The sequence below is a fragment of the Dipteris shenzhenensis genome, chromosome 21 (assembly GCF_047967505.1).
Source record: "Dipteris shenzhenensis isolate YYH24624 ecotype China chromosome 21, Dip_SZ_1.0, whole genome shotgun sequence".
In the NCBI taxonomy this organism is placed as follows: Eukaryota; Viridiplantae; Streptophyta; class Polypodiopsida; order Gleicheniales; family Dipteridaceae; genus Dipteris; species Dipteris shenzhenensis.
The window spans coordinates 18,221,735-18,247,427 of NC_141616.1; the positions used below are offsets into that span (position 1 = coordinate 18,221,735).

General features: G+C 43.7%; 1 protein-coding gene across 1 annotated transcript in view; it reads right to left on the reverse strand.

Annotated features, from left to right (window-relative positions):
- The window catches only part of LOC147888579 (alanine aminotransferase 2-like), a 163,981-nt gene that overhangs the window by 86,678 nt on the left and 51,610 nt on the right, over window positions 1–25,693 (reverse strand). The window contains exons 6-11 of the mRNA XM_087392225.1: window positions 24,608–24,669; window positions 24,252–24,330; window positions 8,935–9,039; window positions 8,650–8,760; window positions 8,131–8,268; window positions 7,555–7,629 (exon numbers count right to left, since the gene is read on the reverse strand). Of these exons, the coding sequence (XP_087248351.1) occupies window positions 7,555–7,629; window positions 8,131–8,268; window positions 8,650–8,760; window positions 8,935–9,039; window positions 24,252–24,330; window positions 24,608–24,669 (570 nt within the window). The remainder of the gene's footprint in view (window positions 1–7,554; window positions 7,630–8,130; window positions 8,269–8,649; window positions 8,761–8,934; window positions 9,040–24,251; window positions 24,331–24,607; window positions 24,670–25,693) is intronic.

Sequence of the window (25,693 nt, forward strand, 5' to 3'; positions counted from 1 at the left end):
AGGGGACCGCCAAGGTCAAGGTGTCGCTCTCGGTATGGTTCACTAGATACAGAGATCACGGCGGCCACGTGTAATATTAGTGAGCTTAGTTTAGCAGCCAATTAAGTAATGGGCCATGTTAGTTTATAAAAGGGTCCGGTCCCACTAATTTGTGAACACTTCAGTTTTTGTCTGTACATTCAGTAGTAATCTTAGGCTTTCATTAGGGCTTGCCACGTGGTCATATACAATTAGGTGCTGGCCCACTTTCCAAGACCTATAAAAGGGGCTTCAGCTGTACTTGCAAGCATTCAAGATCAATACACTTCAGATACCACATCTATGAATGTTAAGTACCTTCAAGCATCAGCCTTTCGGGTTGCACATGCAAGAAGGACTAAATCTAGCATTAGCTAGCTAGCACCATGGGTGTTGTCACATCCCATGCCCTCTTCCTAGTAAGGGTGAATCTTCCTTCTCTTTTCCTTCTATTTTTTCTATTCCTGCTATCTAGTTTCTCAGTTTCCCTAAACTAGTTATTGCTAGCAGCCTATAGTCCACGTTCTTTACTGATGGTATCAAAGTAGGTTTTGGACAGATCAAGCAGATTTATGAAATTTGGAGGATCATATCATGACCCCAACAGCTACCTCTGTGCAAAAATTCATTGCTGGAAGTTTTAGGGATCCTGTTCTGCCACATGCCACGCATGTAGAGAGTCAAATTTTCAAAGTGCTCATATTTTGGGGATTTCCGGATCGATAGAGACCTCTTGACTCCCTGATCCACCCCCTGTGCTGGAATCTCAAAAAATTGAAGAAATTGAACCTGCAGGAGCTTTTGGCTGGCGCTAATGGAAACACCTTACAGCCATGCTCAAGGTACAGCCTCTGATGGTGTGCCAAGCTCTTCCAGGGTGTACCAAGAAGCCCTCAAGAGAGGTGAGTTTCTATCTCAACAATTGATGACATACAATCAGTTGGACCCTAATGTTAGGTCAGCTATGACTTTCACCCAGTTTTGAAGGCTATCTACGATGATATTCTAAAGGAAATGTGGAAACAGTTGGGTATGGGTAAGGATTACAAGGACAAAATCATCTGCAGACGTTAATGATGAGACCAGCTCACCAAATGAGACCATTTTGCTGTTTTTTCTTCTCCGAAGCAATGCGCTTGCGATATTTGGAGATGTCACGGCCGAGCTTCCTGCGATAATTATAGCGTTGCTTCTTCTTCCCATCAACACTAAAAGAAGATGATGAGGTACTAGCTGACAGGTTTGGGCTGCTGTAATCCCACCCCCCCCCCTTTTGCCTTTGCCTTTTCCCCTGTGATCTGTGGCAAAGGCCTGATCTATGACTAGAGGCAAAACTGTTTCTATTTTGGCGGCTCTACCTCTCCTGCAGGAGTAGGGAAACAGCTAATCGAAAGAATAGTGGTTCAGGTTACCCACGGCCACTAGTCTCAATGTCATAGCAAATCCCTGGTATGAGTCAGAGAGCCCATCAAATGTCATAAACACTACCTATGAATATGGGACATTCTCATCAGCATTGATGAGCTGTTCTCTATAATCCTTAATCTGTGTGAGATAAGTATCCATATTGTCCCCTTTATTCATCTTAACACCATCGAGCCACCTACGCAAATAGGTAACCCTGGCCTCATTCCAAATCTGATAGAGGTTAGCAAAAATATCCCATGCAGCCTTGCCTGTCTTGCAAAACCGGATGTGAGGTATAAACTCCCTTTTGCTATTCATAGCAATGCATGTGCATCTCTGTGATCCCAACAAATCTATTCGGGTCTAGGAGGCGCTACGGGAGGCACTGCGGGAGCACTGGTAGATGAACCAAAAGTGGCAGTAGTAGTGCAGCAAATGCATGTGCTGGAGAGACAGGTCTAGTCTCTGATCCAAATACAATTCCCCAAAAGTTTATGGACACCAATAGGCGGCGCACCATGCACGACCACATGCGATAGTGGGTACCATCAAGTCTGTCCTCAGGTGCAAGCATTCCAAATGACTTGGTTTGCCATTGCAAAAGATCCGCAAAAGAAGAAGTGTCCCCTGCAAATGTCAAAGCCTCAAGGCGATTGCTGCAAAGAGCTAGCTGCTCAAAGTATCTGACTGCTCACTGCAAATGTCACGAAAAAAGTATCTGACAGCAATATTTGAAAAGTATCGGACAGCAATATGTGCAAAGGTGAATGCCAAAAGTGGCTACTCAAAATGCACAAGCTGTCCCCAAAATCTGATGTCCTAAAAACAAGGTTTCCTACCAATAAGCTGTCTTGCAAAATGCTGCACAAATCTGCCCCAATGTATACACAAATCTGCTTGAAATTGATGTCCCCAAAGCACGAGAGCAAGATAAAGGGAGCAAAAGCTCCAAATTCTTGCAAGCTGAGTGCGTGAAATCAAGGGGGCAATGTCTTACCAGGTAATCCGACAGCTGAAAAAGGCAATTTTGGCAAAAGCCCCAACTTCTGAAGAGGACAAATGTGCCAAAAAGAGGGCAAATCTGAAAAATCCTCAAATGTGACCAACTAGGCCAATGTCACTGCACTAGAGCAAATCTGACTCAAAAAACTCAAATGTCGTCTGTACTAGGGCCACTGCAAAAATCAGAAAATCTGGCAAAAGCCCTAAACTTGGAGAAGGCCAATCTGCCAGAAAGGGGGGAAATTTCGTAAAAGCCCCAATTTCCCTGCAATTTTGCAAATGTGACTGCAATGTGCTGCAAATCTGCAAGTTTCCTGCAATCTGCTTGCAAATGTGACACGGAAGCCCCCAAATCGGCCTGAACTAGACAATATCACTACAAAAGCTCAAAAGCCTCAAAGTATCCTGAAATCTACAGAAGCACTTTTGCAACAGCAAATGGTGGCTGAACTGCAAGAAAAACAAGCTATTTGGAGCTGTACAGAGGTCCAACGTCACCAAAAAGTGTACGAACAGGTACACGGAGGCTATATGAATAGTTTGCAATCGAAACCATTGAATCCATATGGCTGTATGGACATGTACGGGCGTCCATACAGACATGCACAGCAAGTACAGAACAAGGTCGCCTGTGTATGGACCAATCAATAAATGTGAAAAAAATCAAAATACGACCCTGAAAAACATCAATAAACAGTCCCAGAATTGTTTCCAGCCCCAAAAAAAGATTTTTGCCATCAAGACTGCAAACTCAGCTTCTTTTTGGCGATGCTTTGCAGGCTGGAGCAGGAAACGAGAGTACTTGCAAATGGATAATGAGAAAGTACAAGTGGTGGCCACTATATGTCCCAAAGTCAACCACAAGTGTTGACCAATGAACTCACCCTAAGTATGACTGATCGTAACTAGCCTATAAGACCATACCAGCATAAGTGCTAACAACGGGTACTTCTAGAAAACAGCCAATGTGGACTATTCATAGAAGAAGCCTAGTGAAGAGCAAAAATCTCATTTCATTCCAAGACCTCTTCGACCTTGCTCTCAAGATTCAAGGGAAAATTGATCCTAGGTATCCCACTGTTGAAGCTTCAAAGTCCAGCACTTATGGCAAGACTTGAAACTCAAAGGATAAGAGTAAATCTCTTACGGATGAGAGGAGAAAGAAAGATCTCTATTTTAGATGTGGTGAAAAAAGGGGAGCTGATCACAATAACGGTATGCAAAGTGGCAAATTAAGTATGATTATGGAGATTTCAGAATCTGAGGATTAATCTTCCTCAACAGATGATTGTGGTCAAGATGTCTCAAGGGATGATGAATTGGATGATAAGAATTATGTATTCAATCCCGGTGATAATAACCATTGTGAACTCAGAGCTATGAATGGCTCTAGAGCTTGGATATTATTATCTTGTTCTTCACAGCTGTACACAGTTCCTTTACAGCAGTGGGTAAGCATAGCTCCTACCCTACCATCTTGAAAGTTCTTTTGACTGTTGTGACCCCTACAGGGAAGCTGAGGGTAATGAGGCTGTGAATGATGAAGAGATTACATGGGACACACAACCAGAATTGTACAAAATATCTGCAAATGCTATTGAGGTGTAAGAAGGCCTACCACTTTCAGGATCAAGGGGAAGGTAACATGAGAGACCTATATTCTTGTGGATAGTGGCAGCACCCATAGTCTTGTAAATTGGGTAACAGCCAAACAATTCAGAAAGCTGCTCAAGAAAGATGTTATCATGTAAGTTAGTTCGCTTTAAAGCTTTAGGCTGGAGATAACTGAAACCAAGAAAAGGCTTCAAAGTGGAGCGACGTTGACATGCTAGGGTTGCTAAAGCAATATCAGGATATTTTTCAGGAACCCCCACCTGGTCTTTCCTCTAAAAAGGCCATTTATTCGGAGGAAGGATCAAAGCCCATCAAGAAGGCCCCTTACATGTTATCAAAGGCAAAGAAAGATGAGGTTGCCAAGCAAATTCAGGAGTCGTTGGACAAAGGTTTATCACTTATAGTCAATCTCCCTTTGGTCCCCCTGTTTTGTTGGTGCAAAAGAAGGATGGCACTTTCATATCATGCATTGACTATAGGGAGTTGAATAAAATGACTATAAAAAACAGATTTCCCATTCCCAGGGTGGATGATTCGTTGGATGAACCAAAGGCATCTAGATACTATTCTAAGATAGACCTCAGGTCAGGGTACCACCACATAAGAATCAAGGAAGGTGATGAATATAAAACTGCCTTCAGGACAGAAAGAGGTCACTACAAATTTAAAGTGATGCCTTTTGGGCTCACTAATGCTCCTGCTACTTTCCAGCACTTAATGAACCTGACTCTTGGGCCTTGTCTCTACAAATTTCCATTGGTATATGTTGATGACATGCTTATACATAGCAGGAGTAAAGAGAAGCATTTACAGCATGTTGCCCAAGTGCTGGAAGTTCCCAGAATGCATCAACTTTATGTCAAGCCTTCTAAGTGTGCATTCATGGTGCAAAAGGTGGAGTACCTGGGCCATATCATTACTCGGCAGATAGAGTATAAACAAGAGAAGATCTTGGGATACAAAGACAAAATTCTCAGGAAAAAAGTCTTGATAGAGTACTACATCAAATCGAAGGGTCTACCTGAGGAGGACTCCTCATGGCAGCCCAAGAGTGTTGAGCTAAGGTGGATCTCTTTCCATCCAGAACTGGTGACAGTACTTATACATGCTCTTCCCTACTCAGTTGTATTACTTCTGTCCATTTTGAGGACAAAATTCTTGCAAGTAGGAGGGGATTGAAACATTAGTGAGCTCTAGTTAAGAAATTGGCCCTGTTAGTTTATAAAAAGGTCCAACAAATTGCAAACCAGGTTCTACTCATTAAACTGCTCTGATACCACTTGAAAGAAAGAAAGATATATTAACGTCCTCGGGAGACCTCACGGGCCTATGGGACAAACACGCACCAAAAGGTGAACACCAAAACATCAGTTATAGACTGAAAGGTGCAATGGATTTGACTAAGAGAAAAAGCAGTAAACTCACAAGGCAGGAAAAATGCAATGAAGGGAGAGACACTTCGACACTCGAGGTCAAGGCAAAACTCTGCATTGAAGCTGAGAAACCCACTGGTACAAGATGAAGAAAGAGGGCAGGGACCTGTAACTGGGGCCCCAACCCTGCAATCAGTCTGCTTATGCAGGCCAACCCATAGGTTGGCCTAACCCAACCCAACAGGGTCAGGTCTGGTAGAGTTAACGCAACCAGTCTGGGGACCTAGTTGGCCCCCAACCCAGCCCCATCCCGCCCGGCTTCTGGAGCAATCAAATTGCAGGTTGAACTGACCCCTCAAGCACCCCAAACAGCCTCAATTTTCGCTGCTGACCGAGCTCATGTGTCGTACCCTGGCAAGGCAGTTGCCCTGGTAGGGGTCAATCCCCAAACTGTCCTGCACTAATCTATCCTCTCGCTGGGGCGGGCACACCCACAAAGAAGCCTTCTCACCCTAACAGACAGACGGGAGATGACTAACGTCTATTAGGGGCGGCACCGAATGGGTCACACTCCCACCCTTGGCAACCTGCACACTAGGTGGGGAAGCCTAGTTAAGTTGAGGCTCCAAAGGAAGGCGAGACTAGCAGCTAGCTACTGAAGAGCCAGAGCAAGAACCTAAAAACTAGGTAGAGAAATGGAGACTAGGACCGGGGCGAGAAGGAGCTCACCACTAAGGAATCTCCACCCTATTGTCTACCTTGCTCCTGAGGAGGGAGGTCCGTCTCCATAGGCACACCATCTTGCTTTTGTCGTCTAGCTCTATGCTTTGCATTTTTCTTGGCATAGTGCCGATTTCTCTTGGTCTCGACAAGCACCCACGCCGTGCCAAGGAGGACCTAAGAGATCATGCCGTGAGTAGGTAGAGGCTAGGGTGGGGGATGTAAAGGATCCTATGCTAAGTGGGTGCCTCACCTCCCTGTCTTGCCCATGCTTCAAAAGGACAAACAAACTTTGGGCAAGCCTTGGCCAAGTGGACAAGTTCCCAACAAAATTCACACTGGCCCAAGCGACCCACAACCTCTACTTGCTGAAGCACTAATGATGCAAAAGGATAAGGAGGAGGGGTCCATAATCACCAGGTAGACCTTTGGCACCCCCTCATCAATCAAGAGCAGGGCTAATGTCTTTGGGGCCTCCAAGACCAAGCACACAAAACCGAGCACCAATAGAAGGGAGAATGCCCATGTACTCCTATGGCATGCTTGGGGAATCTCCACCGTGATGCTAGGGATCGAGCGGCGATCTCCATATGTCCATGTGAAGCTGTGGTACCAAGGTAGACAAGGGACTCTGAAGAGTGTCTGAGCCATCTATAGGGAGGATAACTGTATTATGAAAATTCGGCGTCCATAGATTGCCAGCTCTTGAACATCATCTCCTTTCTACCTATACCCAATCTCGAACTTGGTGTCTAGTGAGGGTGAGACCACGAGGCACCCAATGATTGCTCCATCACAAAGCTCCTGAAGTGCATGCTCAACCTGCTTTTAGTCCTCAAATGAGAGCATGATACGGAAGAAAAGGGAATTGAGTAAGCTTCCATATGAGCTCCTTTGGCCAGACCTTATCCACTAAATGCATGTGAAGACAAACTGGTAGCACCCAAAGGGAAGGAAAGGAGAGGAGGAAAGTGGAGACACAGGAAGAAGCGAAAAGAAAGAAAAGGGGTGAAGAGGAAGGGATAACATAGTAAGATACATGCATAAGCCACCACCCTTGTTTAAAGATAAGAGCCATACTGTTTGACTCTCCCAGTCACTGCATAATTCCTTTTGTATGACTCTAGGGCATATTCACTCCGCGATGGATTCGCTGGTTGTACAGTCTCCCCACCCGGCTGTTAGCCCCCTGTACGAGTGATTCCCTAGGCAATGAGCAGGGTTTCTCTAAAACAGGCTGGTTTTCTTATTTCAGCCTTTATTCCCGGTTTTTTCCATACTCAACACCTTCAGGGCTGTTGTTTTGTATGAAAGTTTCTTCAAGCATTAATAGAAGGTTCCTTTCTTTGCAAAACAAAAAAAAAATTTCTTTTGTATGAAATAGACAGCTTAATGTGTTGAAAAGTATCACAGAAGTCACCTCATCAGCAAGTAGAAGTAGGCGTTCATCCTTGCAAAACTGCACAATCGCTCGCTGGTTTTCCTCTGAGAGCACCTGCACAGCACCTTTCCCAAACTCAGACTTTCTATCAACAGCTACCAAAAGCCATGTATGCCACAACAAATTCTGGTGTCTTATCAACATATACCTTTGTACGACTAGAATATGTCCAATGGTACAAATTTAGAAATTTTTGTTGTTTTAAAGTCTTGACAATTTTTATATGCTGCTTATCAACATATTGAAAATACAAGGGGTTGCTCCCTTAGCTACATTGATGAAAGGTTAGAAGACTTTCATTTTCAATAGAGTCATACCTTTCGGCCCTATTTTAGTACACAAAATATTGATCTGGATACAAAGACAAATTCAATTCTTACTCATACAGGTAATGGAATCATTCCTCACTATATAGGAAAAGCCATTCTGCGCAAATTCTTATAAAGCTGAATGGGTATCTTGACCATTCTTTGATTAAGAATGATCATTCTGAGCCAGACAAAGAATAAACATGAGCACACCATCCTTGGATCATTTTGTAAGACATGTACGCACCTGACCAGTTGGGTTTCCTGGGTTGATAACAACTAGGGCGCAAACATTGACACCTGTTGCCTTTGCTGCATCAAGCCTTAGTTTCAGTTCAGATAACTCAAGACCCCACCCTGTGCTTTCATTCAAATAGTAAGGCACCTGTTGGAAACAAAATCTCAGCTTCATTCCTTTTCGCCTAAACCTTCAATTGGGGTCATATTGTTTCAAAGCTCTCATGAATATTAGAAACTTCCCACAACAACTAACACTTGGCAGAGACATATCTCAGTAGATCACCCCATCATGTTTTCAAATGATCATAAACAACATAATTTACAGCTTCATCAGCTAACCACTCTTACACTAAGCATAAACTCCGACAGCCCTATTTTGCTACATCACCAGGATGAGACTAACAGGACACAATTATTTGCTTTCTTCCCATGTAGGCAAGATTGACGAGTAAACCAATTCATTGTCCCCTCAAAGAACCAATTCATTGTCCCCTCAAAGAAGCTGTGAACAAAATCGGTCCCGTACCAAAGCCCCACCATGAAGAGCAATCGACGCAGAATATAAAGGATATTGTGGGATAGGGCACAGAATGCCATCTTGTTGTGAGCTTATAATCATTTGCATCATCATATGAACCTGAAAATTTGCAAATCAGTAGGATACTATGTGTAAAACCTTATAGCATTCCTAAAGAATGGCTTTCTCTAGAACAAAGGAATAATGCAAAGTTCAAACATCAAGACTCCTTAACTACACAACATATACACGGCCTGAAAAGAGTAAAATGAGATGTGTAAGTATGAGATTAACCCCAGGACTAGCTCCATCTGTTAGAAAAATGTTATCTGCATCAGCCGGATATCCATCACGCTTGGTAATTCCCTCAGCAATAGCAATTCTCAAAGCCTTCACACCCTGCCAACGATTAACTGAATCAATTAATTACATTTATAAGGTATGCAAATGGCTTTAAACCACAGTAGAGGAATATATTGTGCAATTCACAAACTATAAGAGTACATACATACATGGGTGGTGTGGAAAGTTGTCTGCGCATGTGCATGAGAAAGAAAGAAAGAAAAGAAATTTTACTAGAGTCTTCGGAAGACCGATGGGTCTATGAGACTGAAAGAAAACCTGACACAAATCACAGTAAGGGTGGAGCTACTGAAATGAGCATCATCACCCGTGCTAAATCCTAAGTCTGATCATACATAATCAAATACATCTAGATGTAACAATGAAAAGAAAAGGACTGGAGCGGAGCGGAATCCTCCGTATGTCATGTCCCCCTGGTTGGTGCATAGCCGGTGATGGGATGCTGGTGCCCGTCAAGGGGTGCCGTGCGTCTCGGTCTCCTGGACGAGGCTCGACGCAAGACCAAAGCCACCGTGACTCCCGTGGGACGTATCCCGCGTCTAAACAATGACGGGAGGTCCCCCAGAGTGATTTGTGTGTCCCCTCGATGTCTCGTGTGTCGTGCTGCGATCGTCGGGTCGGGGTCCCTGTCACGTCGGCGGCTAGAGACTCGACGATCAATGTCACTCGATGGGAAGAACTCTGTGATCCTGCTCTGAGAGGTGTCTGATGATGTGGCCAAGCCCTGTCGCCTGAGTAAGTACTCTCTATGTCGGACTCCCTCGTGAATGAAGGCCGTGAGGCATCTCTGATCTGGGTAGGCGAGGAATCTGGAAAGGAGCCCGGAGCCGTCTCTGAAGAGGCAGTGGTAGCGACCTCAGATCTCGTAGTACACTGGGAACCTGAAAATAAAATGCTCCTTCGACTCAACCTCCTGACAGTCGCACAATATGCATAAGCGATGCCATTACCCTCAAGTTGAGGTAACATGACCTCGGAAGGGTCAGTCGACATTTTCCTTTATAGGATCAATGTTTGTATTATATTTCTTTGGGCTTCATGTAAATGATCAAAAAAAGGAATCAAGGTCAAGGTCCTAGGTGAGGGTGATCTGGCACTAGACTAGGTGGATCTAAGGCTAAAGGGACCTAAATGCATTAAATGTGCCTAGGGGCAAATGGTTTCAATGATATCCCAAGAGAGGGGTAAATGATGCATTAAGGAGGGACCCTAGAATGAAGACATGTGGCATACTAGATCCATCTAGGGAATTTTGGGGCTTGGTGGAATTTTGTAAGCAGGAGCTTCACGTAACAGTGGATTTTGCAGGAGAGCTTGCAACCACCGAGGTTGGCTGGGAGGACAATCAATGTGCCTATGCCCGTGATTGAAGAAAGAACATAGGCGCAACAGATTTACGCATATCATTTTGGTATCAGAGCCAGACAAGCGATTGGGGAAAGGGGGAGGTGGACGACGTCGTGTTATCTGTCCATGATATCTAGATTGTGTACAGTCGCAGGTTAATAATTTGGTTAGTACTGAAGGCTGGGGGGGGGCGTTCGAATCATGGGTCAATTGCTGTGCGAAGTCCGTGAGTTACAATAGTTACGTAGATCAATATTCTTCATCGGATTGACCACACTGGTATTACTTTTAATTACGTTTATCGCGGAGCAATTTTGGAGAGTAGTTAAGCCCAGGTCTTGTGCCTTCGTCGTGAACGTGAGCGTTGAAACAGTGACTTGAAGCGAGATAAAGCATAGCGATCGTCATAATTTAGAAGGCGGACATATCTTCTCTATCAGTTTATGATCAGTAATTAAAGAACGACGTCTTGTCTATTTAAAAGACCATCGTTGATTGCGTTGAGTATACTGTCGAAAGGGAGTCACAGTTCAAATTCGATGATTTTCAAGCCTACTAGTAACTGGTTGGCGGAGTTTTGATTTTAAAAAAAAACTAGAGCGTAACGCTTGCTTTGCAAAATTTGGGCTTGCGACAATATATATGGTTTGTTTAGTCGTGGACCCAACTATTGGACTTTGTAGCCCGCAGAGCTAGGCTTTCGTTGGTTGCGCTTGATCGTGAGCTCATGTGAAGGGGTAGATACTACAGTATGTTTGTGGTCACAAGGCAGGTCATAAATGCATATTTGGAGTGGACTACAGGGACTAGTTCATCTCTTCATGCAGCAAGAATTATAACCAGGGAGCTCTCTATGCCTTCTAAGCTTTGTTGGAGCATATGCTTGTTTATTTGCCTCCGTGTTTGAGTAAATTTGGATTGCAGGAGTTTTCACTAGTACAGGGAAAAGTGGGTTTGGTTACAGTGTGATATATACCTAGCTAGCTGTAAATTTGGAAGTTGGACTTTCGAATTGTAATTACAGTTTCAAACCGTGTTTTGTTATTTTTTTATTTTTATTTTATTTTTATTATTTTTTTTTTAAAACACCCATTGTTCTAAATGGAAGTAGAAGAAGAAGCTTCTAGAATGGATCCCGTAGAGTCGGAAGTCCAGCCGACCCCGCAGGTGTCGCGCCCAACAGGGCATACACTATCTGGCAGAATTGCAATGTTAGAGGATGCCTTGCAACAGATTTTAGCACAGCAGTTACAAGCAAATGTAGGGCAATCTGAGCTCAGGAAAATGGTGCATAGTATGTCTGCTAGGCCATCCCGTGAGGAGAAAGGTAAATCTCCAATGGAACCAGAGTCCAGTGCTTGTACGGTCGAGCCTAGGAGGGATAAGGTGCCTAATATTGCCAATTATAGGCCAAAAGAGTATTCTCGTCGGATGTCTGACCGTAGTTCTGATATCATTGAGACCTGGTTACACAAATGGGACGAGGCCTTCGCCATTTGTGAAATCAGGAATGATATGAAAAAAATCTGCGAGGCCACCCATATGTTTAATGAGGCAGCGGATAGGTGGTGGATGAAATAACAGAAAGATGAAGTAGCATCCACTACTTGGGAGGGGTTCAAAAAGGAATTTAGAAAACACTTCCTACCTCCTGACGAAGCATCCCGAGCTTGGGATCAGTATCGAAACCTTTGTCAAAGAAATTTATCAGTGGCGAAATACACTGATAAGTTCAGAGAAAGTGTAATGAAGGTTGATGAACCCCTACCTCAGTCAATCCAAGTAAAAGATTTTATCTTTGGATTGAATGATCGGATAAAGATGGAAGTTCGGGCTAAGTATGCGAACACGCTAGATGAAGCAATTGCCATAGCCCTGAACTATGAGGATGCAAAAAGGAACAGACCAAGTGGGTTTGTGCAGGTTGGGATTTAGTATGGGTACCCGAAGAAAATTGGGTTTAAGAAGAAGTGGATTAGCAAAGGAAGTGCCTCACAGCCTAGTGGTCAAGCCAAGCAGGTGAAACCAGTTGAGACTCCTAAATCAAGTACCACCATTGGAATGAAAAGAAAAGTAACACCAATGGCAGCCCGGGCTTGGTCGAAGTCTTCTTTGAACCCAGAGCAAAGAGAAAAAGCGAGGAGAGAAGGCTTGTGTTTTGGATGCCTTCAGCCTCATCAGTGGAAAGATTGTCCACGAAACAAAGATCGTCGGATGGCCGAGATGGTGGTCTCAAAATGCGACGTGGAAATGGAGGGAAGTCCCATAGCAGAACAGATGCAGATTCAGCTAGCGGGATCTTCTCAAAGGTCAGTACCTGTTTTGTTATGTGTGTCTATTGCTAAGTTAGAAACTAGTGCACCTGATAATATCCTGTCAAAGCCCGCAGCAACGGGGTATACACCCTTTAATGATATGGAGTTAATTAAGATGAAAGGGCAAGTGGCTAATCATGATGTCATTGTGTTGTTTGACTCAGCGTCAATGCACAATGTAATTAACTCCAAGCTTGTAAAGAGGCTGAAACTAAAGACTAGCCCATCTGACTATGCATATACAGTCAGAATGGCAAATGGAAGTTCAATTGAAGTATGGGACCAAAGGGTTACCCAGTTGGAGCTTCGAATTCAGGACTATGCTGAGAAGCTTGATTTTGAAATGACTAAGCTTGCTCATGCAGACATAGCCCTGGGTAAGGCTTGGCATTCTAAGAAGAATCCAGCCATAGATTGGAAAAAGCACATTTATCAATTCAAGATGAATGATGTGCTGTATGTCTTACGAGGTGAAAAAGATATACCTCAAGGACCGTTGGTTTCCGTAATGGAAATTCAAAAAGCTCAAGAAGAGTTTTTGTTTCTTTGTACAGCATCGGTAGAGCCGATTGATGACTCTTTGACTAGCACTGATGTTGCTCAAAATGGAGAGATGGCCAAGCTGGCTGATCAAATAGCAGAGGAGTTCTCTGATTGTTTTAGTCATGAGCTACCTTATGGTTTACCTCCAGAGCGGAATGTTCAGCATAAGGTTGAACTAATCCCGAGGGCAGAACCTGTAAATAGACCTCCCTATAGGTTGAGTTTTACTGAAGAGACGGAGGTGCGAAGACAACTGGAAGAATATCTCAAGCTGGGGCAGATTCAACCAAGTTTCTCACCTTTTGCTTCGCCAGTGATATTAAAGAAGAAGAAAGATGATACTTTTCGCCTCTGTATAGATTACAGAGCATTGAATAATATCACTATTAAGCTGTTACGCTCTAGCCGAGGTAGCATGACCTCGGAAGAATCAGTCGACATTTCCCTTAAAGGATCTATATTTGTAATATATTTATTTGCGCTTCATGTAAATGATCGGGAGGGAATTAATGTAAAGGTCCTAGGTGAGGGTTGATAGCACCAGACTAGGTGAATCTAAGGCTAAGGGTCTAATGCAAGAAATGTGCCTAGGGGCAAAGGAAACTAAAGCATCCCAAGAGAGGGGTGAAATGTTGCATTAGTAAGGCCCTATAATGATGACATGTGGCATCTAGATCCATCTAGGGAGATGGGGCTTATTGAAGCTAGTGAGAGGTGAGAATGAGCTTTCACGTATGTTTTGAATTAGAATTCTCAGTTAGCTCTCACGCTTCAGCAAGATTGGTTGGGTGGAACAAATTCGATGCTTCTCCCGTGAATTGTCTGTAGTGAGAAGTAGATTGTGACATTTGGTATCAGAGCTCAAGCTAGGTAAGAGAGCGGTGATCTAACGGAACGTGAAGAGGGGTTCGTGAGTTGTGAAGAACTACGAACGGTCTATTGTTGCTGAATTGAAGTGAAGTCGCGTATGAAGGAGGGGCAGGCACAGGAGACGTGACGTGCAGGCACGGATACGTGACGTGCAGGCGCGGGACACGTGACAACAAAGCAGTCAAGCTCCACGCATCTAAGCTGTTGCTGGAGCGGAGGGTTCCCGTGAGGCAACTTGACGAAACAAGACAGATAAGGAGCGCAGGATGATCTTGCTACTCCTGACCTCCACGCGATGGACTCATTTGACGAAATACGGATAGTGAACGACGGACTAGCGGGGTAGACTAACGCACGGACAGCGTGTTCATCTACGATCCACCTGTTTCATTAGCGAAACTTCATCGACAAAGATCTGGCTTATGGGAGGAGTCGTCAGCACAGCAAACTCTAGTTGAGGAGCGCATCAATTGGTGGTACCAATTTGTTCACCAAACCAGAGCCAGTTGGTCCAGTTAGTGTAACCAGACAGTTATCCATCCAATTACTGTGGGGAAAAAAAAACAGAGAGTTTTCTTTGGCCACCAGTTTCTACTTATCCGTTGTCAATTGATTTCCTGTCAGAAACATAGAGTTTGGCAGAAATCTAGAGACTTGGAAAAGCTTTAGCAGAAGCAGGCTTCGGGGACTCGAATTGCGATGTGGAGCTGAGACAGATTCCCTCAGACAGATTTAGACCAGGGAGCACTTTACTCATTTTCCCTTTTGTTCTGTCATTCCTATTTTGTCAAAAACAGATTAGGCTTTTGTGGTTGTAGCAGTGTTTGCAGTTTACGATGCTATAGCAGGGACAGATTATGCCTGTGCATATGCCTGTGTGCTTCAATCAGAGTTAGGTTGCAGGAATTTCCCTAGTATAAGGAAAAGCACTATTTGGGTAAGCACTATTTGGGTTATGCATGTGTCAAATGCCTAGTCAATGTGCATGTGGGATTGCAGGTATTCCCTAGTATAGGGAATTGTGTCAGTTTGTAAATACAGTGTTCTAGCAGTGTTTTAAATTTTTTTAGTTAAAACAAAACAAAACAAACCAAAACACCCATTGAACTGAATGGAAGCAGAAGAAGGGGCTTCCAAGAGGGACCTTGGTGAGTCAAAAGTCCGGCCGACCCAGCAGGTGTCGCGCCCAGGAGCTCACACCTTATCTGGCAGGATTGCATTACTTGAGGATGCCTTGCAGCAGTTATTAGCGCAACAGTTACAGACAAATGCAAGGCAGTCTGAACTTAGAAGAGCAATACATAGTATGTCTGCCAGACCTTCTCGAGAGGAGAAAGGAAAGGCTCCAATGGAACCGGAGTCTAGTGTCCATACGGTCGAGCCTAGGAAGGCTCAAGTACCAAATATTGCAAATTACAGGCTGAAAAAGTATTCTGGTCGGATGAATGTCATTGAGACCTGGTTACACAAATGGGACGAGGCGTTCGCCATTTGTGAAATCAGGAATGATATCAAGAAGATCCGCGAGGCCACCCACATGTTTAGTGAGGCAGCGGATCGGTGGTGGATTAAGCAACAAAAAGATGGTATAGCATCCACTACCTGGGAGGGGTTTAAAAGAGAATTCAGGAAACACTTCTTACCTCCTGACGAAGCATCCCGAGCTTGGGATCAATATAGGAACCTTCGTCAAAGAAATTTGTCAGTGGGAGAATACACTGATAAGTTTCGAGAGAGCGTAATGAAGGTCAATGAACCCCTGCCTCAATCAATCCAAGTGAAAGATTTCATATTTGGATTGAATGATCGGATCAAAATGGAAGTTCGGGCTAAGTACGCGAACACGTTAGATGATGCAATAGCCATAGCCCTGAACTATGAGGATGCCAAGGGCAGCAGGCCAAGTGGGTTTGCACAGGTCGGAACCCAGTATGGGTATCCGAGGAAATCTAGGTTTAAGAAGAAATGGATTAGTAAAGGGAGTGGTTCTCAGCCGAGTGGTCAAGCCAAGCAAGCGAAACCAGCTGAAACTCCTAAACCAAGTACCACCATTGGAGTGAAGAGGAAAGTAACCCCAATGGCAGCCCGGGCTTGGTCTAAGTCTCCCTTAAACCCAGAACAAAGAGAAAAGGCGAGGAGAGAAGGCTTGTGTTTTCGATGCCTTCAGCCTCATCAGTGGAAGGATTGTCCACGGAATAAAGATCGTCGGATGGCTGAGATGGTGGTCTCAGAATGCGACGTGCATATGGAGGGAAGTCCCAGAGTGGAAGAGATGCAGATTCACCTAGTGAGATCTTCTCAGAGATCAGTACCTTGTTTGTTATGTGTGTATGTTGCTAAGCTAGTAACGAGTGTACCTGATAACATCCTATCTAAGCCCGCAGCAACGGGGTATACAGCCTTTAATGATACGGAGTTAATTAAAATGAAAGGGCAAGTGGCCAATCATGATGTCATTGTGTTGTTTGACTCAGCGTCAACTCACAATGTGATTAACTCCAAGATCGTGAAGAGGCTGAAGTTAAAGACAAGTCCATCTGACTATGCGTATACAGTCAGGATGGCAGATGGAAGTTCAACTGAAGTATGGGACCAAAGGGTTACCCAGTTGGAGCTTCGTATTCAGGACTATGCTGAGAAGCTTGATTTTGAAATGACCAAGCTTACTCATGCACATATAGCCCTGGGTATGGCGTGGCATTCTAGGAAGAATCCAGCCATTGATTAGAAAAAGCACGTATATCAATTCAAGATGAATGATGTGCTTTATGTCTTGCGAGGTGAAAAAGATATACCTCAGGGACCATTGGTTTCCATGATGGAAATCCGAAAAGCTCAAGAAGAGTTTTTATTCCTTTGCACAGCATTGGTAGAGCCAGTTGATGATTCTTTGGCTAGCACTAATGTTGCGCAAAGTGGTGAGATGGCCAAGCTGGCTAATTTTATAGCAGAGGAGTTCTCTGAATGTTTTAGGGATGAACTACCTTATGGGTTACCTCCAGAGCGGAATGTTCAGCATAAGATTGAACTGATCCCGGGGGCAGAACCTGTAAATAGACCTCCCTATAGAATGAGTTTTACTGAAGAGGCGGAGGTGCGTAGACAACTGGAAGAATACCTCAAGTTGGGGCAGATTCAATCAAGTTTCTCACCTTTTGCTTTGCCAGTGATATTAAAGAAGAAAAAGGATGATACGTTTCGCCTCTGTATAGATTACAGAGCATTGAATAATATCATTGTTAAGCACAGGTATCCGATGGCTCGGATTGATGATTTGCTAGATGCATTACATGGAGCCGTGATTTTCAGCAAGATAGATCTTAAGTGTGGCTACCATCAGATCCGGATTAGAGCCGAGGATGTGCATAAGACCACTTTCAGAACAGGTTTGGTCATAATGAGTTTTTGGTAATGCCCTTTGGACTTACCAATGCTCCAGCGACATTCGTCATGTTTATGAACGATTTACTACGTCCGTATATCGGAAAGTGTTCCTTCGCACTCGAAGTTGTTAACTTCAGGAGAGTGTGCTAAGTTATCACCTCGATACTGTGGGCCGTGGTTAATTCTAAGGAGAATAGGCAAGGTAGCCTATAAATTAGAATTGCCACAGGGGTGTAAGGTGCACCCGGTTTTTCATGTTTCGCGCTTAAAGAAATTTTTACATACAAGTGACTCACTAATCGAAGGTGTAGTTTTGTTTCAGGAGATAGAGGATAATGCGAGGCGCAAACCAACAAGAATCCTGGACCGAGGAACAATGCAAATACGAAATCGGAAGATACCCACGGTGTTGGTTGCATGGCATGGTCAGCCACTATCCGAAGCTACCTGGAAATCCGTATACCAGTTGCAGAGAGTGTTCCAAGACTTTATCATCCACGACGCTGATGTCTGAAGAGGGAAGGAATGTTACGCTCTAGCCGAGGTAGCATGACCTCGGAAGAATCAGTCAACATTTCCCTTAAAGGATCTATATTTGTAATATATTTATTTGCGCTTCATGTAAATGATCGAGAGGGAATTAATGTCAAGGTCCTAGGTGAGGGTTGATAGCACCAGACTAGGTGGATCTAAGGCTAAGGGTCTAATGCAAGAAATGTGCCTAGGGACAAAGGAAACTAAAGCATCCCAAGAGAGGGGTGAAATGTTGCATTAGTAAGGCCCTATAATGATGACATGTGGCATCTAGATCCATCTAGGGAGATGGGGCTTGTTGAAGCTAGTGAGAGGTGAGAATGAGCTTTCACGTATGTTTTGAATTAGAATTCTCAATTAGCTCTCACGCTTTAGCAAGATTGGCTGGGTGGAACAAATTCGGTGCTTCTCCCGTGAATTGTCTGTAGTGAGAAGTAGATTGTGACATAAGCAAAGGTATCCGATGGCTCGGATCGATGATTTGCTCGATGCATTACATGGGGCCGTAATTTTCAGTAAGATAGATATTAAATGTGGCTACCATCATATCCGTATTAGGGCCGAGGATGCGCTTTTAGAAGCAGGTTTCGACATTATGAGTTTTTGGTAATGCCCTTTGGACTTACCAATGCTCCAGCTACATTCGTCATGCTTATGAACGATTTACTACGTCCGTATATCGGAAAGTTTGTAGTACACTTTATTGACGATATTCGAGTATTCAATAAAAGCATTATTAAGCATCATGAACACTTAAGAATAGTGTTCGGTACTTTGAGAAAAGCCAGTCTTTATGTAAATAAAAAGAAAACTATACTGTGTATGGTAAGACTTGAATATTTAGAATTCATAATTACTCATGAGGGGATAGAATTGGATCCAAAGAAAGTGGCTGCAATACTGACTTGGCAGGACTTTTACAGCCCTTGGAAATACCACTAGGTAGGTGGGAGAGCATTTCCATGGACTTTATCATAGGTCTGCCTACAACACAAGGTGGATATGATTCTGTCCTTGTGGTGGTTGATCGTCTTACCAAGATGGCTCACTTCATTCCAACTAGAGAGTCTGTTAGTGCCCTGCAAGTGGCGGATTTGTTTATTAGACATATATTTCGTTTGCATGTATTACCCAAATCCATAGTGTCAGACAAAGATGTCAAATTTACCGGTCATTTTTAGACAGCGGTGTTTGAGACACTAAGAACTGAGTTGGAAATGAGTAGTGGGCATTATCCAAAAACGGATGGTCAGACGGAAAGAATCAACCAAATTTTAGAGGATATGCTTAGAGCATATGTGTCATTGAGGCAACATACATGGGACAAGTAGTTGCCACTGTTAGAATTTGCCTACAATGATAAAAAACATTCCTCTACAGGGTTCAGTCCATTTGAGCTGAACTATGGTTATAGACCAGTGAATCGAACTACAGTTGGAGTACCTCAAAAAGTGCCTAGTGCCGTGAACTTTGTGGTTCAGATGCGGGAGGTGCTAGCACTTGCGAGAGCTAACATCCGTCAAGCTATGGATAGAGCTAAGGCGTATGCGGATGAAAACCGATCCGCTAGAGAATTTAAGGAATGAGAAAAAGTTTTTCTCCGAGTTCCTTCGCACTCTAAGTCTTTGACTGCAGGAGAGTGTGCTAAATTATCACCTCGATATTATGGGCCATGGTTGATTCTAAAAAGAATAGGCAAGGTAGCCTATAAATTAGAATTGCCACAAGGTTGTAAGGTGCACCCAGTGTTTCATGTTTCTCGTTTAAAGAAATTTTTGCATACAGGTGACTCACAAATCGAGGGTATTGTTTTGTTTCAAGAGATAGAGGATAATGCAAGACGCAAACCAACAGGAATCCTGGACCGAGGAACAATGTAAGTACGCAATCGGAAGATACCCACGGTGTTGGTTACATGGCATGGTCCACCTTTATCAGAAGCTACCTAGGAATTTGTATACCAGTTACGGAGAGTGTTCCCAGACTTTATCATCGAGGACGCTGATGCTTGAAGAGGGAAGGAATGTTACGCTCAAGTTGAGGTAGCATGACCTCGGAAGGGTCAGTCGACATTTTCCTTTAAAGGATCAATGTTTGTATTATATTTCTTTGGGCTTCATGTAAATGATCAAAAAAAGAAATCAAGGTCAAGGTCCTAGGTAAGGGTGATATGGCACTAGACTAGGTGGATCTAAGGCGAAAGGGACCTAAATGCATTAAATGTGCCTAGGGGCAAATAATTTCAATGATATCCCAAGAGAGGGGTAAATGATGCATTAAGGAGGGACCCTAGAATGAAGACATGTGGCATACTAGATCCATCTAGGGAATTTTGGGGCTTGGTGGAATTTTGTAAGCAGGAGCTTCACGTAACAGTGGATTTTTTTGGAGAGCTTGCAACCACCGAGGTTGGCTGGGAGGACGATCAATGTGCCTATGCCCGTGATTGGAGAAAGAACAGAGGCGCAACAAATTTGCGCATATCGGATGCTCCTAGGAATCCCCTCTGCTCTATCGCTCTCTATGCGGAGGCGGTGTGATGATACCCAAAACTGTCCGATGGAGATCCGTTGTGAGTGAGGCATATGAAGCTCAGTGTACCCCGGTGGTGTGATGAATCCCTCCTCCCAAATGCGAAGACAATAAGAGAAAGAAAGAAACTTATTAACATCTAGGAAAGGCCAAAGGGTCTATGAAACTGGAAAAAACAAGATACAATGAAAGTTAAGGTTGGAAACAGGCACCCATACCCCAAGGCTGGTGTCTAAAACAAAAAAATGAATACATCATGCTGTCGCTTTCGATCTAGTTAGAGCTGGCGTCGCCGAGGAAGAAACTTAGTGACTGACCACTGCTGCTGATTAGCATGCCCAAACTGTCCAGGTCCCTGCTCCTCCTCCGAAGCCTTCGAGAGGAAGCTCGTCGTCTGACAAAATACCACAGTCACTCTCATACCTTGTCTCCCCATGTCAAGAAGTAGAGGAGATATATGCGGCAGCTCTTACGTGAGTGTCCACGCGAGGTCAATTCTACCGAGTCGTGCACTCTAACTCTCTGATACGTCTAGTCCCCTGCTACCCTTGGCTCAGATAGCTAGAGAAAGAGTCCATGATCGTCCTTTGATTGGGCTCTGGCGGTCCCTCTTGTGCTTTTCTCTAAGCTCATACGAGCTGATTTCCCTCTGTCTCTGGCCTCAAGGAGGAAAACAGCCACGCATCACCAATCAAGGTGTGCCAGAAACTCTTTGAGTGGGTCAGAACCGTTGCTGAAAAGACAATGACGCTATCTCTGAATCCCATAGTACATAGGGCATTTGAATGCTAAGTGATCCTCTATCTTGTTGGAATATGTGGCAATCATGTGTCCATGAAGGTGCAAGAAGGGAGAGGCCTTGTAATGACATGTGGCAAACTTCTAGGGGCTTAATCCCACATACAAAGTGGGTAGCCTAATACCAAGGCATATAAGCCTTGGATAGAGGAGACCTCAAATACCGCAGATCCACTTTCGGGGAAGAGGCTCCTAGGAGTGGCTAGGTGGCTGAGGGTTTGGGCACTCATTACACGGCTCCACCAGATAATGCCACATGTCCAAATCTCAACATATCTCATGCATATCAATAAAGTGTGCAGAGCATCTCTTACTTGGGATGCCCTTTGTCTGCCCTGTCTCAACCTGTAGCCTATGTGGAGATACTAAAACTATCCAATTGAGATCGTCAATGCATGTACTAAAACTATCCAATTGAGATTATCAATGCATGTGGGGAGATGACTCTCAGTATAGCCCGGCCGTAAGAGTCGAAAGGCTTCCGTACGGTGGTTTGTTGTGAGGGACGGGGAACAGGGGTCCACGGCCCGGACCCCGGCAATTCGGTAAACCCCTATAAGATCCATAAGCAATGATCTTTGTAGTAGCTAAGTTTAACTAAGAGCTCGGTAGGTGCTAACCAAGTCATATATATATGACGCTGCAATAGATCCTTGCTGATGACTTGGTTCACCTCTTGGTAGGTGAACGGAATGGATGGAGCCTCAAGGCTATACTGAAAATGGTCATGTATAGTCCCAAGCCTTCAAACCATACGCGTGTCTCCCCCTTTGCCTCCAATGCCATAGTCCCTAATTCTAAGGAAAGAAAGAAAAGAAAGTTTATTATAGACTTCAAAAGACCACAGGGAACAGCACAGTCAGGATGCCCAGTTAGATAATGCCATGTCATCAGTGCACTAAAATTCATTTTGCTGCATTTGACGCGTTGGTGTGTAGTCTTTTTTGTAGACTAGCACAGCCATAGAGGAGATTCAACTCTACCATTTCCATATCACCCGATTAGTTCCCAGCAACGTCAGTCCCATCGGATCTATTATCGATGTACACATTCACACATCTAACACCAGCTCACTATCTTGGCATTCGGTAGTTCAGCATGTCAGGTTGACACTTCTAAAGAAAACTGGATACAATGAGAAAGCTAAGGGGTGGAGCCACTAAGGGGAGCATCCACACACAAGACTGATATCTAAGAGCATGAAGAATCAATAGGTATCAAGATACACAGCAATGTCTTTGAGAAAGGATGCATGTAGCAAATCTACAAGAGGCCATGGGAGACCATTACTAAGAAGCAACTTGGTCATCTATTCACCTATGTATCGAGTTCTCTATACTTTGTCTATTGGAAGACTAGGCCACTAGGCGACGGTATGTAGAAAAACTAATCTCGATGGACAATGGCTCTAGTAAGGTTGGCATCATCGAGGGATGAAATTAGTGATAGGACACTGCCACTAGTCAGCTTGGGTAGCCTGCCCATGCCTTGCTCTCCTCTGTCGGCACCAAGAAATATAGCTGAAGTTGATGCGTCCAGCAAGAAATAGAGCTGATAGTCAATGCGTCCAGTTGAAGTCGTTCAGCAATGCGAGTTGTGTAGGAGAAGAACTACTCTCCACTACTTGATGTGAGTGTCCTACCCTAGATGGCCAGAATCACTCGCCTAGATCCCACTGCACCTCATGCAAGGATATGCCCTCCCAAAACCAGAGGCAACCCTTCTTATGATGTCAAAATTGCACCTCATGGTAGCCTTTCTCTATGTCCACGTTTCATCTCTCTTTTCCATAAGATGCTGCCAGTAACCTCCCCTATGTCCCCCTCATTTGGGGGCCCATAGCTGGAGAGGTGACCTATATAATCTCAACAGAGTCAACCAAACTCTTTAAAAGTACTAACAGCATATCTTTCAGTAAGGTAAAGTATATGGAGTAAGTGGTTACCATTACTTGAATTTACCTATAATGATACAAAACATTATCCATAGGGACGACTCCATTTTAGTTAAATTACAGGTTTAGACCAGCAAATCCAACTACAATACCCAAATGCGTGAAATGGTAGCACTTGTGAGAGACTCGTGGAGCTTTATGTTGCTACTTTAAATGGCATTGTCTGTCCAAAGAGCCCAACCATCCGGGGGGGGCCCTCCACTCACCAAATCCATGCAATGGCCTATTGGACCTCCTCCTCTTGAAAAAATGCAATTGGAATCCTCACCTCTTTCTAGGAGAGCCCTTGACATAGCTTTACCCGTGTAGTTAGTTTATGGTTTTAGACCAACAGACCCAATTATAGTAGTACACTTTAAGGGATAGACAACTTCCTCGATTTTTGTCAAAATCTACCTCTTTAATTTTGGATCTTTAAGAGGAGGTACCCTCAAGGTTTTGTTATTTGAAGACAAAAGCACAAGGTAGGCAAGCTCATGCATTGTATACAATATAGCTCCAAGAGAGAGTACCTAGTGCGGGTACCCCCATCACTTCTTGCCAAGTGACAAAGGGTATATCTATAAATTAGAGTAAACAAGCTTACCTTGATCAGGCACCTCATTCAAATTGAAATTTGCATGTAGCCCCTTTTTCAGCTTTTTGTTAATCCAGACCCAAATGACACTTCATTCCAAGCCCAGCCTTTTTACAAGAGTCATCGCCTTTACCATCCTATTCGTAGAGTCTCAAATCCTATCATATTTAACTCATACTATTCAAGAAGGTAAGCAATGGCTTCATAGACATTAAGATTGATTACAGCTGATGCACTTAGATTTGACCTCCTAACTATATTTGTACTACACCTGCATGACACCTTAGGCACCTCACATCTTTTGCAGTTCCAAAAAACATCTCTTTTTCCAATGCCATAATTGTCCTCATGATATATTAGAATGACATTTTAAGCTATCACAAGAACACATTACTTGGCTATGGCTATAGGCTCCAGTGGCCCTCCCAGGTATGCTGTCGATGATGCTCCAGGCTCTAGAAATGGAATCTGAGCTGGACAATAAATACAACAAAAAAATGTAAAGGAAGGAAAAATCAGATTGTTTCGTTGAAGTCCATCCCCATTTTGCCTTTGTTTTGTTTAAGTATGCCCCAAATACTTTGCCTCCTGTGAGCATCTGCGCGAGGTATAAATTTACAATAGAAAAAAAGCCACACTACCAAGCAAACCTTTCCAAATTTTCAATTTGTAAGTAAATCTACGGCCACCCCTACCGAAACAATAGTCTTGTTTACAAAACACTTTGAACATGTTTGTAGAAAACCATACCTGAAAAGACCATGCACTTCGTCTTTGTCCAGTAGAGCAGGATGGTTACAAAGGGCCGACACCTGCTTAAAATAAGAGACATAAGCATACGTGTGAGGGCATTAAACTTTCCTGGAATCAAAGAATGCATACGGGCAATGCTTCAAACAACGGTGACTGAGCGACAAGAAAGATTCCCTTTATGCAATTCATCAATGCCCAAAGCAATATGGCGATTGTGAAGAAAGTTCCAACTATTACTAAGAGACTATGTAAATATAAAAAACACTAGTGTCCACATTCTTAAGTGTGACATACACCACTAGGTGCAAGCATCATTCCTCCTGCACACAGACTTTTTTGGTGAAACTCTCCTGCGTGCACGCACATGCACATGCACACACACACTCCTTTTTTTTGTGACAACTTTGAATGCTTTATATTACAAAGTCCCAAAACTGTGAAGCTAAAAGATACATAGCTGGAAAATACATCAAGAGAAAATCTCAGTGTGGGACAAATATACATCATACTCTATATAGTGAGGTTGCAGGCAATCAAAAAGAGATTGCTGCAAACAATGATGAAAGAAAACAAATTTAGAAAAACTAGGGTCACCATAGACTCTATGGTTCCTATCTTTCCAGAGAGTCCAAAGTGCCCAATACTGAACCCAGGAAAAGTACAAGTCAAACTGCAGTCGGCGAGGATAAATCCCAAAAAGCTAGAATAACTTGCCAAAAGTAGTATGAGGAAAGCATAATCGCAATCTCTACTTAAGAATGCCGATGAAGTCACATGTGTCAAGGCAACGCCAGAAAATATGAGAAACAAACTCTCTGGGTGCCAAGCAACGATGACAAATAGCTAGAGCAATACGCCGGCATGAGAGCAAGAGTCTAGAAGGAAAACCCCCCAACAGAATGCACCAGAAAAAGATTTGTTGTCGAAGAGGAAGCTTGGAATGCCAAATCTGCCTCAAGCGTTGCTGCCACCATTTGAGAGGATGAGTCAATCTCCACATTTGATTTGCTCGAGTTGACACCCAAGGTGGAAGCAATAGAACTTTATACAAAGAAGACACTGTAATGTGAGATAGCTTCAAAG